The sequence below is a fragment of the Poecilia reticulata genome, chromosome 9, assembly GCF_904066995.2.
Source record: "Poecilia reticulata chromosome 9, P_reticulata-male-v2, whole genome shotgun sequence".
NCBI classification, from domain to species: Eukaryota; Metazoa; Chordata; class Actinopteri; order Cyprinodontiformes; family Poeciliidae; genus Poecilia; species Poecilia reticulata.
In genome coordinates, this window is record NC_088838.1 from 23,704,296 (window position 1) to 23,723,596 (window position 19,301).

The 19,301-nt window shown below is 38.5% G+C and overlaps 1 protein-coding gene across 1 annotated transcript; it reads right to left on the reverse strand.

Annotated features, from left to right (window-relative positions):
* Positions 1 to 836: 836 nt before the first annotated feature.
* On the reverse strand, positions 837 to 18,910 carry ark2cb (arkadia (RNF111) C-terminal like ring finger ubiquitin ligase 2Cb). The gene is made up of 8 exons (XM_008418290.3): positions 18,601 to 18,910; positions 13,112 to 13,439; positions 12,281 to 12,412; positions 10,725 to 10,854; positions 10,447 to 10,551; positions 9,171 to 9,266; positions 8,561 to 8,664; positions 837 to 6,870 (listed from the first exon to the last, which is right to left on the reverse strand). Exons 1-8 carry the CDS (start codon positions 18,659 to 18,661, stop codon positions 6,753 to 6,755), a joined length of 1,074 nt encoding a protein of 357 aa, XP_008416512.2. The 5' UTR covers positions 18,662 to 18,910; the 3' UTR covers positions 837 to 6,752.
* Between the last annotated feature and the right edge of the window lie 391 nt (positions 18,911 to 19,301).

Here is a 19,301-nt window from a genome sequence, read left to right on the forward strand (position 1 = left end):
AGTGAAGTGTCAGGTTTCTGATTTTAACTTGTTCTGTAGGGGCCCGTTCTGCGTTTTAAGCTCTTTAAACTCATCCTAAACTTAGTCAAATCTACGATTCACAGACTCAGGATAAAGTTTACAACGTTCCCAATGGACCTTCCTTAGAAACTCAAAATCTTAAAATCCAGCGACAAATTAGGGAAATATTATGTCATTATATATGTGCACTTTACTTTTGGGGAATCCCTAATAAAATAATTGAGTCACCTAATAGTTAGCAAAACTATTTCAACTCAGGGTTTCCCTCCATGCATTATAAGCCTGGCGGGCCACCAGGACTTACTTGTGCGTGCCCCCACCAGGCTTAGCATTGTTAATTTATTTTTGTTTTTGTTTTTTAAATGATTGCCTTTTTTAAAGAGTTTACAGTTGGTGTTTCAGTATTAATCTTGCAGTCTTCCAATAATGCATAACTATCAAGTGATATTTTCAAATTTCCTGTGAATTGTAAACATGTTTTACCTCAAAAACACGGCGGGTAGCTGGGTGAATGACTGCCTTAGCACCCCGAGCACCAGGCTTAGCAGGCTCTTTGGGGGAAACCCTGCAACTTTAACAATAATAAAAATGTTTTTTGTTTGTTTTTTATTAAGATTTAATTTACAATTGACAAAAAAACTGTGTCAAAAATTGACACAATCAGATTATAGGCCCGACTTAAATCTCATAGAGTTAGAAGAAACATGTTGGTAAATTTAAAACATTACTTCTAATTTTGGGCTTATCTGGAATTTCTTTTTAAAAATGTTAATAGCTGAACAGCCAAAAAATAAATAAGTAATAAACACCATATGTTTGATTAGTTGTCAGCATTTTAGGCAGTTTATTTGAAAAACACATACAAAAAGATCATATACAAGACAATAAATAAAAAAGAGACAGAACAGTTTGGGTTAAGCTATGCAACTTTTTGCATCATCATTAGTAATAAATACAGTACAAAATCCACCCAGAGTGAATCTAAAGATTTTCCACAATATTCACTGATCATGTTATTCTTCATTAAGATTTAGCTATTGCTTTCGTATTATTGATACATACTTCTACATTTCTATAAAATACTCAAGATCATAAAACATTGCGCGGTTACAGCAAAACAGCAGTGTGTTGTACAAAGATGGCCACTTCCCTTTTTCACTGGCAGGTTAAAAATCAACATTTTTCTCAGCAGCAAAGAAACATCTGAAATATTCAAGAAGGTACAGCATCATATTAAACACGTCTACAGAGCTACTCCCACATACACATAGGAAAACCTGAGAAGGACATGCATTAAAAAGCTTGTGCTTTGAGTTCTACTGTTCATTCCGGTTCATCAGCTTGAGTTAATACTATGGCTACTGTCCAGTTCAGCCTGGAGTTACCGGGGTACGCGGTGGAGGGCACAGGGTAAGGCCAGTGAGAGCACGAAATGAAATTATAGTAAGACCAGTCAGCTTCATTCCAATCCAATACATGTTAGAATAATTTGCAGGATTAGTAGAGTATTAATAAGAAATGCACACCGAAAAACGCAGTTAGCTTATCATACCAAGGTGTGAAACATCTATATTGTAAAACCACAGTAACACCAGAAGTTTGCTCAAAAGATCAATGGCTCAAGGTAGCATGTCAGAGAAGTCCCATAAATCCCACACGAAGCAACTCCTAGCAGTATGTAGCAACAGATAATTCAACTGATGTGGTTTCTAAATCATGATTACTAAAGCGACATGTTGATATGAGGGATATGATCATTAAAGGATCTAGTAAAATATCACGGATTATTATGAGCAAAACAAAAGCAAGCTATAAGACAAACAGGGTTGCACCCTGACACCTGTGGTAGATGGAAGCAGGAGTGATATTAAAATAAATAGAAAGTTTAAACATTCAGCGATTAAATCAATAAATGACATAAATGGAATGTAATCTAGATCAACAGCACCATGCTGGTTAGTCCCTCAGTCACCTTTTCTAATTTTCCTCCTTTGAAAAACAAAACACAGACGGCATGCACAAGCATCCCCACCAACCAATGCATAATGAGGTATTTTTTTTATATATTTTGTGTTATTTTAAATAAATATATTGATTAAATTGCAAAGTTATGAGACAGAGACATTAAATATTCCACCACAATAGCTAGCTAGCTACAGTTAGTAATAAATAATGATTGTTAAATACTTAAGGCATCTTTAATCACAGCATTCTATGTGGACTAGCAAAACCTCCATTTTCATGTATTTGTAATTTCATATTTTTTTTTTTTTTTTTGGATGGAGGTTACATATGTAAATAAAATAAAATAAAAATGCAACACAAACAGTCAAGTTACCTTCCAATAGTACACAAGGAAGCATGAAAATACTTGGAACTGAAAGAAAACACAAAACCTCGGACGAGAAGTACCCACACCACCAAACCAAAATATCAGGCAACGCCATATTATAGTGCATTTACAAAACACAAGCTACATTAGAACGACAATAAATATGTTTTTTTGCAGCATTGCAGCTTCTTTTTCACGATGGTTAAAATGGACAAGGTTTTGGCGTATTAGTACCATGTCCCGATTGGCAGGTGAGCAAAGAAAAAAACAAATAAAACATACAATTAAACAAAAAGAAAAAAAGAAACGGAAGAAAAAGACAATTGAAATAAAATTAATGCTAAGAACAGTTGTTTGGTATTTTTCAAATGGATGGCTTTTTTCTCCCTTTCACCCTCCTTCAAGTGAAGTATGCCAACATGGTTCATGCATGATACAGAGAAACAGCTTCTATCACTGAACATATCACAGTTCTAGCAATACCATACACAAGCACCATGAGGGAGAGTGGGTGGGGGACAATCGTACACATTCTAGCACATTTCACAGGCAGACTAGTTCGGATATTCCCTGTAACACCACCACACAGTCTTGTCTTTATAAGTTTTCAAACAGCCAGAGCAACTACGATTGAAATGCAAGGAGGTGATACACAACAGAGGCGATTAACTTCTATATAGTAATCACATGTGCTTGTCTGATAGGCAATAAGGTTCTGGTAATAAGAAATAGAAATGTCACTCAAATGGCGAGACTCAGGCACTGCATCATCAGCCTCGTGTGAGTGCCGTCAAGACATGAGCAGGCATGGGACGGTTTCTGGTTTTTTGCGGTACAGCACGGTTTTTGAAAATGCCACTAAAATTTTCCATCACACCATACCTGAGGATTGAACCCATTTCACTGAGAATGCCGGTGATGGTGATGTTTGAGCATAGGGTAGTAATTCTCTGAAACGTTTCCTAGTGTTAAGAAAAGTAGTGCTTATCTATGAACGGAGCAGCAAACAAGTGTAGAGATGCATCAAGAGATCAGCTGTTGATCATAATTTCACTATTTTTAGCTAAAAACTTACAAATCTTAATTTTGCCAATTGGTGAAAACCCCAGACGTGACAAAACAACCTTATTTGGTGTAACTTCTAAGTCAGAAAGTTATCTCCTTTCAATAATCAGAGAGGTGGTCTTCAGTAAAATGATGTCAAGGAAGCAGTGATTAAAAAAAGCGATTGTCTTGTACTACAGTATCTATGCAATCAGATTGTATAGATACTATATTTTCTCTGACATTTTGAGGCTTGCCTGTGGTTCATTCAGGCTGTGAGAGAGCGAGAGAGAGCAAGACTTTAAGCAGATCACAAGAAGGGTAAACAGAGTATTGGAAAGTTGCTGGATATTCTGGAAAAGTCAAAGGTCAAATTAAGGATCCATATTGTAAGGAATACACACACATACTGTGGTTTTTAGTACAGTAAACCACACTAAACATGCTAATCGCTAATATTACTAGAACCATCTTAAAATGTAATAATTCAGATTTAATAATGCAATCATTTCATTTTTGTTTTAAATTATGAGCAAAATCGTGTTTTCTGTCACACTGTGTGACATCACCACTAATCCTAACACTGATCATGTAGAATTGCTCACAGGTGGTAAAAATATTTTAAGCAGCTTTTTTGTTCCTTTTTATTTCATCTTTTTCAAATAGAAATTAAATCCATTTTACCAGGTCAAAGCTAAACCTGCCACAAAATACCCTGAGTGGTGAAACTCTACGGAAGAATTAGCATGTCTGTTGGAAAAATCAATCAAACCAACTGTGTCAATAGGAATAGGAAGTATGGCCTTAAAACTGTATTTTGTTATATTCATTGCAACAATAATGAAACTGTAAAAAAAAATTTTATTTCCTCGTAAACAACTATTTCTCAATAGATAAGTAGCTGTGCTACACCTTTTACATTAATTAGTGCAATTGTTCTAGAAAATGGTTCAGTCTCACTGAGCAAACACACATATTTATTGATCCTACCATGGAAGAAGTGAAGAAATATTTCCAAATGCAAATGTAGCATGCCAAGTCATTCTACTGTTTCCTGGGATTTGCGAGCATCAAAGATTAGTTTTTATTGGAGTTCAGTAACTTAGTATTTCTCGACGCACTTTAGCGCCAATGTGCTTTAAAAGGGTTAATTGACCTATTTTAATTTAAATATATATATGTATGTGTGTGTATATACACATACATTTTATATATATGTATTTACATGCATTTTTCCACACCAGAACCAGCATTAAAATCTAAATAAATGGACGAGTCAATGAATTCACATTCCCTAAACCAAAGTTTGTGATTTGGGATTGTTTACTTAGTTTTCAAACAAATATTCTCATCTCATCTTATGATTCACTGATTTAATCTGTATTTTGGATACTTGGTAAAACTAACAACAAAAAAAGAAACTGACGTGAGATACAAGCAGTAAGTAATACCACTAGCGACTGGCTAACCGTTAGCTGCTAACAATGCATCTGCTTACGGCTTCCTATCGCTGCCAGATATTGCAATATATGGACTAGTCAAATGGAATGTAATAAATTACACTGGTTTTGAATTATTTTAAACACTTTATGACCAGTGAAAACAGAAAATATTGGTAAAATTTCTCTCATTCTGGTGAACCAAATGTCGCTGATTGTATCATTACACCTGTATTGTTTAGTTATGCCATCACTTATCTTTTTTAATGGGCAACTTTAAATTTCATCTGAACATTTTTGACTGTTTCAGGATTCAAATCATACTCATAACTTATGTACAACTGATACTGATTAGAAATTAGTGCAAATAGCTGACACTGATTTTAAAGACGGTAAACGTTCACACACGAGTGTGTGCCTACTGTCTGTGTCTACATATGTGCATCGCAATAGCTACATTTCATAAACAATATTAATAGTTATTACAATAATACTATAGGGGTATGAGATTATATCTTAGCAGCAGTGGAAATAGTAATTGCATTTATGCTCATGAAATAAAAACAGATTATGTTGGAGCTACTTTTTTTTCTTCTTTTTTTTTTTTTTTTTAAACCCAGAAACCGTGGCCTTTTTCCTTGCTTTTATCAAACCGGGAGAATCTCATACCGGCCCATGCCTTGTCACGAGGGAGGCTATGGAGGGAATTGCCATTAGACCCAGATCCACCCGCAGATCTTTGAATCCTAAACATGGTGATTAGGAGAGAAATGCCACACTGGTGTGAGATCGGCGTCTAAAGGCAAAGCGTGGTCTACTCGGGGTGAGCAGCAGGGTGAGGGATGGGTGAGGGGCTACTGGGTGCATTCTTGTCCTCCTCTATGAATGATCATAATATACGGTTCACATGCACAGACACAGTTCCTGTTTCTACTTGCTCCACAATATTAACGACACAGCCCAAGCCTGCCATACAGCATGCACATCCGAGGCCTCCGCTCTAGGTTGCAGAGGCCCCGCTACGACACTACGCACATCACTGAAAGCCATGCCTGCAGTTAGCGGGTTCAGCATCAACTCTGATGGCGTCTACTAACTGTAAATCCAAAACCATGTTAGACAAGAAAGAGGGATTTTTGGCCTTTTTTGTTTGTTTTTCTTTTAATTAGCTCTTTCTCTCTTTGCTGAATACTCAATAGAGCCGTATTCATCCTCTCTGTGGGATTTCTTTTTTTTTTTTAACAGACATGTTTCTCCAAAAGGCTTTTTGCTTGCTACACAACACTGTTACTCTGTAAATACTTATTCAGTACTATACTCCATTACACCACAAGCGTTCAGCTACAAGAGTTCACACCTAACAACCTCATGCTAATCATTTGACAATGTTCTGTACAGATGTGCTGAGTGAGGGCTTGGGCAGAGTACGGCTTAAAGGATTTTTCACAGGCCTAGGAGGGAGAGGGCAGAGAGGGCTTGGATATACTGGCAGAGAAACGGCTCTAAAACACTACACCGAGCTCGGGAGGCTGGCAGTCAAGAGCGTCCTCTCTCTTGGCAGCTGCATGGAGAAATGTAAGTGGGAGTACACGATCTGACAGAGTTGTGTGAAGCCTCAGCACATCTGTCCATACGTGTCTCTGCTCCTAACCTTTACATCCAGCAAAGTCCTTTTTGAACTGACCTTTGATTCAGTCCAGCCACCTGTCTGTGCATCAACCGCCCCGTCTCTCGTTGTGTTGTACGTTGAGTGTGCTTTGTTGATCCCTCTGTCACGGCTGTCTCAGAAGGCAGGCTCTTTGAGTGATGCAGAGGGAAAGAGGGGTGTTTGGCAGGACTTCCCCAAGGACCGACCGGGGGAGACGATGGAGAAATAACAAGACCACATCTAAAGCTGCAGGAGTCAAGAGGAGCCATCAACTGTCGGGAGTCAGCTGGGTCTCGATGTCCACTCTGCAGATGGGGCATTTCCTGCTGGTGGCCAGCCACTGGTCCACACAGGCCTGGTGGAAAAGGTGCATGCAGGGTAATCTCCTAAAGAAAGCAAAAACACGGGGTCAGAACTGGCTCTGTGTCAGTTGATTAAAAAAACTGTTTTAATCTGATTAGTCATGATGCTTAACTTTGTGCAAATTTTAAAAATGCTTTTAAGGAAATATTTTATAGTCTGGAACATCTTTTTTTTCAGGTTTTCATAAGAAAGGTTTAAAAGAAATCATCTTGTTTTAAACTTAATTTAGAAAATGTTGATGATAAACTGGTTGTACTTTGGTGAAAGCATAATTCACCATTGGAATAAGTAGGTTACACTTCTTTTTTTGTTTGTTTTACATCTTTTTTGGCACTAATGGCCTTTATTTGACAGTAATCTGACAGGAAGACGGGAAAGACAAGCAGCAAAGAAACTGAGGATGAATTCAAACCTTTTCTGACTTTCAACAGCTAAAGTTGAACAAGTTATTTAGGATAAAAAGGTCCAAGATTCAGGGCAGTTTTGGTTGTAAATAAAGAGAAACACTGACAAACCTATAATAGCCACTGAAATATGAGCAATAAAGTTCAATGTCTAGAAGGTTTGAGACGCCATGTATGGAGTCAGGTCAAAAACAAACCCATCTTCTTTGAAATACAACCAAATACGGTTTTATTCAGGAACATTTGTCGTGTTATCTGCTGCTAAGTCTCGATTTTTTTTGTCTTCAAAAAGCAAAAAAAAAAAAAAAAAGCTGCAGTGTCACTTTCCCTCTGGACACACATTATGTGATTTGTGAAATGCTTACAGTATGTTTCCTGCGGGCAGCGTTTTCAAGACATGAAGCTGTAAAAAAGGGGGAAAAAATCCTGTGATGGGATTTTAATACCTGATGCTTTGAAGTTGGATGGCAGAACCAATTTAGGCTTAAAAACTGCCTAGACCATGTGACAGCTGTATCCAGTGTGAATATAAATAAGGTCTGTAAACTACAGTCTTTCTCCACCTCTCTGTAAACGGCATGATGTTAGACCCGAAATGAAAATATTAAAGTGGGAAATGTCCCAAAAAAAACTTTCAGCTGGTGACAAACAAAGAGATTTTAATACTAATAAACAAACATCGAGCTTGGCAAACATTTATCACAGAAGTGAAGCCTTGTCCCTTTGAAAAATTACTTGCTGTACTTGGGATGAACAACAGTATTGTTGTTTTGAGACCATTTTGAAGTAATAAATTGATAATGGCACACAACAGTGCAGCTGGAAGCTATTTTAATTATCCAAAATAAAACAGCAAAATAATAAAACAGACATAAAATAAAATCACGCTCAAGTGAATGAATAAAAGTGATTATGAAGTCTCTGAAAACAAAATTGCCCATCAAAAAATACAGATCATCAAAAAGGAAATGATCAACTTTACTTTAATTTTTCATTCGATTAATTTCTCATTGTGACAGACTTACGTCAGTCTGCACTAAACTAGCACATAATAAGAGCATAATGAGGTTTTTAAAGGGTTTCTAAAGATGTTTTATATCATAATTCCACATTTCTCCTGGCACTAATTTACAGGGTTATCTGTTGTGTTTGTCCATTTCTAAATTATAAACACACAATCAAAACAGCAGTCCAGTTTTTAAAACGAAAGCTGCAAAAAAGCAGAGTTGATGGACAGACTGATGGATGATTCCACACTAGTAGAAACCAAGCATCCCTGCTTAAAAAAAAAAACAGCGTTTTTCTGTACCTTACATCCTCTCCGTCTTCCAGCATCGACAGACAAATGGTGCACTTCTCATCTGTGTCCAGCTCCTCATCATCCAGACACATCTTCAGGTCCTGCGGTATTCTCTGCAGAGGAGAGCGGAGCGCACGCAAACACACTTTAATTTTTAAACGGACGCAGTGTTGATGCCACAGGGGTGTCTGAGTCAGCTAGGGTTGGATATGTTTTCTAAAAAGAGTCACCTCATCACAGCTCCCTGAGAAGAAGAAAAAAAAAGCTAATATTCTGACACTTTTCCCACAGCAACTGGGTCAGACTGAGTGCAGACGTTTCTTTAAATTCACTCCATGCTCATATCTGCAGACAGCCGGATGACTCATCCCCCCTCGCCTTAAATTATGAACGCTGCAGCTCCGGCTCATTAAATCTCAAACAGAAATTGGGTTGACCTTTGAACTACGGTAAGAGTCGTGACCTTTTCTCGCTACCCTCTTCTTTGCTCTCTGATCCTGCCCACTGGCAGCGCTGCCTTTCTCTGTTGTTCCCTTCTTTCACGTCTCGCTCGGCTTGTTTCTGGCCCAGTTCTTTGTCGGTAACCATCAAAAAGGTTGCAAAGGGCCTCCAGTCGTACCTTTTTGTACTTGTGGGGGAAAGTGAATCTCTCGATGGTGGTTTGGACGGCTCCGCGATTCACGCTGCCCAGTCTGTCCTCCAGCTGCAGAAGCTCCTTTGAAGAAACATTCAAAAAGCAAATTATTATCTAACAAAACGAGGAAGACAATAGCAAAATATTTTGAATGCAAAGGAGGCCACAAGAAAACTGTTGTCAAGTGAATATGAATGCTATGAGATTAAAGTAGTCTGTACCATTTAAAGCATGTGTGCCAAACTCAAGGCCCAGGGGCCAAATCTGGCCCATCATAACAGTTTATGTGGCCCTCTTGACTCCAGAGGGACACATAAATAGAACCTTCACGATAAGACTTGATTTGATTTTACCAATCAAATCAAATAAATTTATATCTGTTTACTACCAAATTACATCAATCTGCCCGTCTAGTTTTTTGCAATTCCTCAAAAACAGGAATTCACGTAAAATCAACTGATCCCCACGGGTTTTCGTACTAATGCGTGGTTATGAGTTTATTGCAAATTTTCCCCAAAAAATGGTCAAAAACATTTGCTTTAAGTGATGCTAACTCCAACCTGCAGGTGGCAGTATTTTTTTTTCTTCTGCTACACTGCTGAATTTATGTAAAGTCCATGATCAATATAGCAAGTAACAAAAATTCACATTTACTGTCATACATAAGCGCAAATATCGCAAAATTTCTTGCAAATATTTCTAAATTAGCTCCACAAAATCAGTGATTTTGATTGCAAAAAAATATCACAAAAACACTCACAGTCTGAAAAGATTATCATTATTTAATTCTAAGAAGTTACTGAATGTGAAAGTTACTTGCAGAGACAGCTTTTTATTAATATTTTATCAGTTTGCTATCAATACATTCTGGCACAACTGGCCCTTTGACAACATTCGTGATCGTGATATTGCCCAAAATTAAAATGAGTTTTGTATCCCTGGTCTAAAAAACAAACAGACTGATAGAAAATAATAATTTTAAAAAATCTATTACAAACTGAAGCCTTCTCAGATCATTGGTTACAGAGAAAACAGTGATTAATTACGGGAGCCCTGTGTGTCTGAGGCAGAGACAGAGAGAGAGAAAGAGAAAGAGAGAGAGAGAAAAAGAGAGAGAGAGAAAGAGAGAGACAGAGAGAGAGAGAGAGAGAGAGAGAGAGAGAGAGAGAGAGAGAGAGAGAGAGAGAGAGAGAGACAGAGAGAGAGAGAAAGAGAGAGAGAGAGAGAGAGAGAGAGACAGAGAGAGAGAAGCTGCACAGACCTCATAGCTCTCTCTGACGGCAGAGGCATGCCGGGAAGGGTTGAGACTCTGCAGAGCCAGCAAGTGCAACTGGGGATACGGGTAGTTTCTGATCTCATGGACGACCTAAAAAGTGACAGATGAAAGAAGCTGGATCAGCTCCACACCAGAAATCTGACGCTGGTCCTCCCCGGCTGCTGAGCTTCAGCTCAGAAAGCAAAATGAGAATCAGTGAAAGTTCAGAGAGACGGAGGTGATTTATTGCAGAGAGACCGGGATGGGGGGGGGGCGGTTCTCACCACTTGTGTTGAGGCATTGTTTCTGGGGAAGTGGTGCATCCTGGGGGAGGTCAAGTAGTGCTGATAGTGCTGCGGCAGCGGGTGGATGTGGTACTGGTGAGGGGGCAGCCCGGCGTCCACACTGAGATCCCTGAAGAAAAGGCAAAGTCATTTACCAGCAGCTCACTCTGCGTTTTATAGGTTTCAATAGCTTGTGATTAAAGACTGTGATATAGTTAGTAATTAGAATATGTTAAATTAAAATTTATTTAAAAAGATTTTGATTGAAATAGTAGACAATTTTAAAAAAACTCAAAATGGAAAGCCTTTTCATTAGAGCGAGCACAATTAGGTTACATTTTGTTCTTTTTGCTCTGTCATCAAGATGTTTGCTCCTCTTTCAGTGTGGTTTGTCTTTTATTACTAAGCCATAAAAAAATTAATTACCTCTTTTACAAGTGTAGAGAGCAGTATGAGGGTAGCATATTAGTCACTAAGATCTACATCATTAGGGCCATAAAAGTCCATTTATTCGCTAAATGTATGGCTGGCTGCTGGTAGAGATTGAATACATCTCACCTAAAATGTTGTAGCCAACCAAATATTGCATCCAGGTAATCCTAATATTACACTTGCTAATGCAATGAAAATTGAAATTTAATTTATTTGGTAGGGATAAATTAAATAGATCAGTATATGTTAATTTATGGAAATTAACATTTCGGTAAACGCACCAGAATTAGCTAAAAGGCTATTTTTCATCTGGACAAAATTTGTCCTGATAAAAACAGACAAAGGTTGAAATGACTTAACTACACAAATTCTGTCAATAACTGCATTCAACACAAATAGAAAATGTAAAAAAAAAAAGTAAAACTACATCCCAATTATAATAAAAGGTATAAGAAATTAAAACAGTTGCGTTTGACAGGACTGTGCAGCTCCAGTCAGAAGAAAAAGACAAAATGGCTGAAAGAAGCAAAACCTAACATAGGGATGGCAGAAATATAATAAGGAAATAAACTATTAATAAACATTCAAAGCTTTTTTGTAGTAGTTTAATCTGAAATTATAAAAGTTAGAAAAATCCAACCTTTAATTTGAATATGTTTGTCAATGTGGGAGAAACTAAATTACTGACATTCCTTAAAATTCTTATAAAACAAATACTTGTTTTTTTACATTTATGCTGTTTTTAGTTGGAAAGAATTTCTAGGAATGTTTAATTAGTAATTAAATTAGTTTAAATAAGTATGGCTTCCTGAATGAGAGGGGTACAAATATTACATATGAAAATCTATTATGTACTCTTGAAAATAGAAAAGAGAACATATACTTCAAGTAGGGCAGATGTCTATCGAGCTTCATAAGGAATATCCTTAAAAAAGTCAATAGCTCCTCACCTAAATATTTATAGTTTTGAACAATCTGTGGACTTCTCCATAGCAACCATTTATGTTTCAGGATTTTTGCACATTTTTATCCAGGCAGACATCTAAACATTGCAGGACTCTGGCCCTCCAGTAAAGCAGTATAAGGCCACAACTTTAAGCCAAATAATAAAATGCGCTGCTCACCAGTCGGTCCCCTCAGCCAGGTAGCGAGGCTGCTGCACCACCGGCTGAGTAGGGACATGAAGAGGAGGACCAAACTCATAGCCTGGTCGCAGTCTGTGTGGCTGGTGAGGGACTCTCTCTGGGGTGCGTCTACTAAAGGAAAGAAGCCAAGCATTTGAATCATATTCTCCATAAAATGTTACATATTTTGCTTCCTTGATGTCTATGGACTATACAAAACATGTCCATTTCATTTTTTTTTATTTTTTAGTCTGCACAAAATAATTCTTATAAAATGAGATGTCTGGTCAATTTAGTCTATTTTGATCTCCTTTCAGAATGAGATGTTTTGGGTTTGTTTCTTGTCAATGCTGCTGGCCACGCCGCTCCATCTCAACTTTTACATTCACTCCTGAAAATAACTGCAAACAGATGTGCAGCTACACAGCAGCATATCTTTGAAAAGCAGAAGTGGAGCCTCCTGTTCAACCAACAAGAATGCAGCAAGTAGTTTCTGTATAGTAAGTCAACAGCAAAACACTTGTCTTGTTCAGCAGCCATTGTACAGTGCATACAGTGTAAGTAAAAGTGCTGGAGCTCAGCTTGGATTGTTAGGTAAGGGCATGGTGCCTCGACAATCAGGAGGTTTTTCAAATGGCTCATTTTCCACACACCTAAAAACATTAACTTCTTCCCAAAAAAAACAGCTGCGTGGTTTTCTTAAGCACTTTTGTTGTTCTCGAGGAAACATACTGTTCTCGAAGAATAAAAACGTGCAAAATGTGAATTTTGCTTAGTAGGTCCCCATCGTTTTGTTTTTTTTTATTAAGCACCAAACCTTTCTGTAGATACCTGGATGGCGGCAGAATGTGTCGGTGCTGAGCCTCGAGGATCTGCTGCTGGAGGAGGTATTGCTGGTGTAATGCCTGAGGTAGGAAGGGTGGGCCGGGGATGTCCTGGAATTGCGGAGCGGGCAGCGGGTTGAGAGGTGGGTGGAGCGGAGGACCGTGCTGGTGGCCAGGAGGGGCCAGGTGGGGGTTCATGCCTGACTGCGGCTGCCCTGGATGGGGCATTGGGAAGTCCATGGGCAGCGGAGCCTGAGGACCTAACTGGAAGTGCCGGCAAGAGGTAGCATGGCTGTGCTGCTGCTGTTGCTGCTGCTGCCGGTTAAAATGGGATCCTGTGGAGGATACGAAGAACTTGTCAGGAGTCTAAAGGAAGAAACAAGTTGGAATTAATTGTGAGTGAAATGTGGTGTCGCTTTGTGTGTGATGCAGCATGTTCATGAAGCCCTACGTCTTACCTAGGGTGAAAATTACTTCTGGTTGGGAAGAAAAATGATGGTTACCACAAGCACCATGAAAATGACAACCCATTTTTGGTCTTGCACAGAAAACGTGAGCTTTTCTTTCTTTCTACCGAGTCATGTTATCAACTCCGGTCTTCTGATTCAGAAGAGGAAAGAGACGGTGTACAGGTGACGTCTTCAATGCGGTTCACCTTGCATAAATTCTGCACCTGACAGTAGGTTAGCGAATCCAATAAAACATTATTACCTCTCTGTCTCTAAGAAATACGGTCAAGTATTTCTGTGCGCATCTCACTGTTTTCTTTTTTTACAGTATTTTTTATCAAATTAACCAGGCAATATCCTTTGTTGTTGCACAGCAGAGAAAATAGCTGTTGAGATTAAGTTTTTCCACAGAAAATCCATTTCTAATTGGCCTATTGACATTAAATTCACACCAGATGTTGGCAATAACCCAAGTAATTCACACATAGAAGGAAGCTAAAACAAAATAGTCCATAAATTGTGCATAATGTAGTGGGATGACACATGGAAGTAGTAAACCAAGGTGCAAAAAAGGCAAAACATATTTAGCAACTGAAATCTGGCATCAATCCTTTTTCTGTGAGTTAATATATTAATATCCCTGATTTATTTCCAATTTATAATCCATAAAAATGTATCTTATCTGTCAGTTTTGACCAAAAGAAGATGAAGATCATGAAAATAATTGTTAAAAAAGAAGCATACTAAGAATGTTTGAAATCTTGTCGCAAATTATACTGAAGGCTTTGGTTACAGAGGTATTTCTAAACTCCAGTGAGTTCTGTTGGGAGTTACAAACTGGCAGTGGAAGGGACCTAATTTATGATCATAGGGTCCTCACAAGTTCTCCTACAAAGTGGAAAGAATAATCAAATAGGGTTGAATACAAAAGGCAAGGGCCACGCAAAGTTTTTGAAAGGCCTGGAATCAACAAGAAAACAATAAGCAATGAGCTCAACAAAAATAGCATCTCCATACACTCACTGCGCAAGACTCCACTGATGAAGAAAAGTCTGGTTTGTTTTTCAGGATGTGGCTCTGGTGGGTTTTATATTAATGAAGGAATGGATGGAGGAACAGATAAATAAACTTACTTGATATGAATCTGAAAATAAAATGTGAGTGGATTTTTCAACAAGAAAATATTCAACTAGTTTCTGACAACAAAGAAAGCTGCCAGGATAGTCTTCTATTACCTAGCTGGTATTAGAGCTGCACAATAGATTAGCAATTTGTTCATCATTATTCTCAAAAGATCACGGTTTTGTATTTTTATGCAGTTATATTCAGGATGTTGGATGATGACATGATAGTAGATGACAGCAGTCAGTGTTGAAAGCAGCACAGCAGATGAAAAATGGAGGGAAGAAAATTAGGGTTTACCGCAAGTGATCTACAATATCATAGCAAGATTTGTTAATATTGTCAAGCCTTTACTTGAATTCAGTGGAAAATGTGCATAACTTACATGCAACTCTAATGCACAGAAAAGGCAAAAGGACATTCATGATTTGAAGAATTTTATGTGGAAGGTCAAAGTCACTCCTAAATAAAGTGTGATTAGGTCACACACACAGGAAGCATCTTATAGCTGCCATTACCAAAAAAGTGTTATGGTCCAAGCCTTTAGGTAAGTGTGTTTAGTGTTTGTTTCCTTTAAAATGGTGGATTCATTTTTATTTATTTTTTGCCATGTGGTCTTACATCAGTAGCACCTTGAATTACTATTCCATTTTTTGGATGTGCACTGCTTACTGCTGAAAATAGGGAAACTATAAGATGTATTTTATGTTTTGACTCCAAAGCCATCCCAACTCATACTTCAAATTTCCTACATTTTGATTTGTTGAGGGGGAGTTAGGATTGGGCTTGCCCAGGGTAACATTTATGCTAGAACCGCCAGTGTTCCTGGACCATTCTTTGATTTGATGTGTGGACAAATTTGTTCAGGTTTTTTTGTATATGTGGATTACTTGGGTTATAATCTGCACTTGGTGTAAACTTCATAATAACCATCAAAATATATTTAAAAACATCGTCATGATCAATACCGATTTCCCACAGTGTAAGAGTCCTTCAATACAATCTACCCCGTCTTCTTTGTCTTACACTTACACTACGACTACATTGTTTTTCCATTCAGCAGTCAAGAGGAAATAGTTTGAATGCCTTTTTCCAGCTCTCCCACCACAGCTATTTGGCAGATACAGGGAACAGACTGCTGTCTGGAAAATAAGGGAGGAAAATTGCAGACTGGCTGATACTCAGGCACAAAAAGGTTTTAATTCTCTGCCTAAAGTAAAGACTTTTTGATTCATAAGTACACACGATTTGCAGCTATAAGGATCATTTCAGCTAAATTATTCTTGTTCACCCACTGGGGAGCGGATTTAACTTACTACCCATGTCTTGATTTTAACAAAAATCAAAGTTTGCACATAGAAATCACACCAATCTTTTCCTTGACAGGTATTTTGGAAACATTACTAGGCAAAATCTGCATTGCATTTGCTGGCAGTCGGCTTAAAAAGTGACGTGTCCCTCCGAAAATAAAACAAGAAAAAAAAAAGCATATCTTTGTTTCAGCTTGGTAGTTTGTCAGTACAGCCAGGCAGACAAGAGGTTGAACTTGCTGCCTCGGGTCGAGTCTAGACTGCAAACAGCACACTGCGTTTTCAAGCAGCTCAGTGAAAACGATCACCATGAATGACAGCAGATAGACTCATTCAGGCCCTGTGATGGAGAAAGCGTGGAAATCGTCTATCTTTGTCATAGCAGGAGAGGAGGTGGTTGAGGGGGAGTGGAGGGGATGGGGTGGAGGGGAGAGGGGCAGGTAGGGACAAGGCAAAAGGGGGGATGGGGGTAATAAATGGAAATCAGCAAGAAGCACACTGAAGGTTAGGATAAACACTATATTCTTTATTGAAAAATATTAGTATATGTGGAATTTGTGTATTTTTTTTTTCCTTGTTTGTTTGTAATAATAGTATAAAACCATGCAACAAAACTAAACAACATAGATTGAAGGCAAGGCCCACCATGCTCCATATAGGGTTAAAAAAAGAACAAAAGCAGCATCCAATGAGCAGACGTGTTGGCTACAGCACATGATTTCAGTACAGCAAGGGTACATCTTTACTACAGAAAGATTACATTGGATTTTCACTAGTCAATGTAGAAAAAACATAAACAAAAATAATTATGAATCATAAATGTGACCATGCACTGAAAGTACTATTACCAGAACAAAAGGTAAAGAGAGACCACAACCAAACAATAAAGACGTTATTAATAATAAGAGGATCTCTTTAGCAGTGCAGGAAAAAATAGGCATCCCTGTGAAATGGATAGCATTTTGGTTGTATGTTAGTGGGGTAAATTTGAAAGTGATGAACCACCAGTAAGCATGTTTTCCAACTTCATATTGAAAAATTTTACATGCCCACAAAGGGCCCTGACGATTCAGTGTGATTCAAAGCTTGAAATTTTGCAAAAGGGAACAAAAAGATTACACAAAAAATGGAGACAGTTATGATAGGTTGCTGTGTGCAGGTGCAGTGTACCTTAAGTCACATGGCAGGAGGAAATTGCATGCACATGGTTCCAATTTGCATATCTGCTTTGTCAATCGCAGGTCGGTTTGATAATGTACATTGCACCTTGTGTGAAGAGAAGGAGGATGAGCCAAATTCTGGTGTTCAACAATGCAAGTGCAGTACTTTGAGATCATGCAAAATGTATCCACTTTACAGGAATTTACAGCATGTTGTCTAACAAGACTGGATGGGAGGTACACAATGACATTCAACTGATATCTAGAAAGGAGCTATAATGTTTACTCAGTGCTACAGCAATTTTGACAGAAAAAAAGACAAAACAAGGTGCTGTGTTCTAGGTGTTAGCTAAGTTTTAGTTTGCTTAACATGAAACAGTCTATAGCTGAATACATCTCGGGAAAGGGTGCTTTTAATACCAATGTCGTCTTCTGATGGAAAGAGGAAATGAAGAAGGGATTCACAATACAGCTAAATGCAGAGAACAGGCAGAGGCCACGCCACACCACACAGCAGCAGATGATCATTAGCTACACAATGGGGGGGACGACAAAGATCTGATAAATGCAGAATGTAGAGCCAGCCTCCATACTATGAAACAGGGAAATAAGAACAGAAATAAAAGCACAATGAAATCACTGATGCCACTGTTGTAAAATTAATGTTACACTGTAGCTTTATAAATGCATCTCTGCTATGTGAGCGCAGATTTGGGTTATGTTTGCAGCTCTGCAGCTTCAGACAAGCAGCTGCTGGATTGCCAATTAGCAAATCAAAAAGAAACGGCGGACAGGGCTGATTGATCGGATATCTATGCTCTCTCCACGCATTGATTTGTACGCTGACCAATTAACACTGGTAGCAATTAGCCGAATCGTGGTGTGAAATCTGTTAGCGCCGGCAGGAGCGGATGATCTTCAAATGACATCATCCAGGCACAGATAAGCTGACTGGCTGAAGGGGCTACGTCTATTTTGCGGTATTTTAACACTGCAAATACGCGACAGAGTAGCTCTCGCAAATTAAATAACAAGCTGAGGACAAAAAAAACTATTGATAAATACGTTATAAAACACAGCTGGTTGTACTAATGTATCGCATTTCGAGCCGCACTATCTAAGCATGTGGAACCCTTTGTGGCAAATGTTTCCGTTCCAGGAAATAGCCGGAGCCAACAAGACAGTTAGCTTATCTGTAGCAAGGGCATTTCCTTTCTAACAGTTTTTTTTTACCACGAAGTTATCTCAGACAAATAAACATCATTCGATAAGTCTCACTAATCTATAACGACCCAAATTATAAAAGTACCGGCGCGGTTTGGGTCGTCGTCAGGAAAAGCTTGACCGTTAATATGAAGCTAACAGAAGCTAACGCGACGGCTAGCCAACAGCTGCAGTGAATATTAAGATAAACAGGGCACATGTTTTGGATCGATGTGAATACTAATACCGTACCTCTGTTTCTTACTGAGCCGAATACGGGAAGAACCAGGTATCCTACATGCACTAACACCATCCTGGGATCCGTATCTTATGATTCCGCCGGGTTTTTTTTAGAGAGATGGAGCAGTAGTAGCAGCCCATGCGGATCTACATTCAGGCGGTTGGTTGTTGCTTGCAAATACTACAGGCGAACCAACGACTGTCTGACTGGTCTGGTTGTCGCTGACAAAAGCAGACATGTCATTTTTAGTCCGGAGCAAAAGAGGGCGATGTTGCAGCGCTGCATGCTGTAGCTGGAGGTATCTCAAGGTGAACCTGTCCGGACCTGACAATTCAGCTTAATTTATATTACTGCAACTATGAAACGGACTGTTATACAGGAAAAATGTGCTAAGCTGTAATACTTAACGTTTAAAGGGCTTCCTGCACTCACTCAGGCTATTGATGTTTCTCCTAATTAAAAAGACTCGGTGGAAATGGATCGGAAATCAGAATGTGCAAATCTAACTAGTGCCAAAAATGGAGGAGGATTGGGGCCACTGAAAAATTCAATTAAACTATGACAATAAAATTACAATTGAGGTTAATAAAAATAGTTATTGTTTACCCTGAGAATCTTCTTAATGAAACAGCTTTACAATGTGTCTTCAGTCAGAGGCTATTTCAGAACCACTATAATACAGACTGCTACAGGAGATCCTTCCTCCTATCGA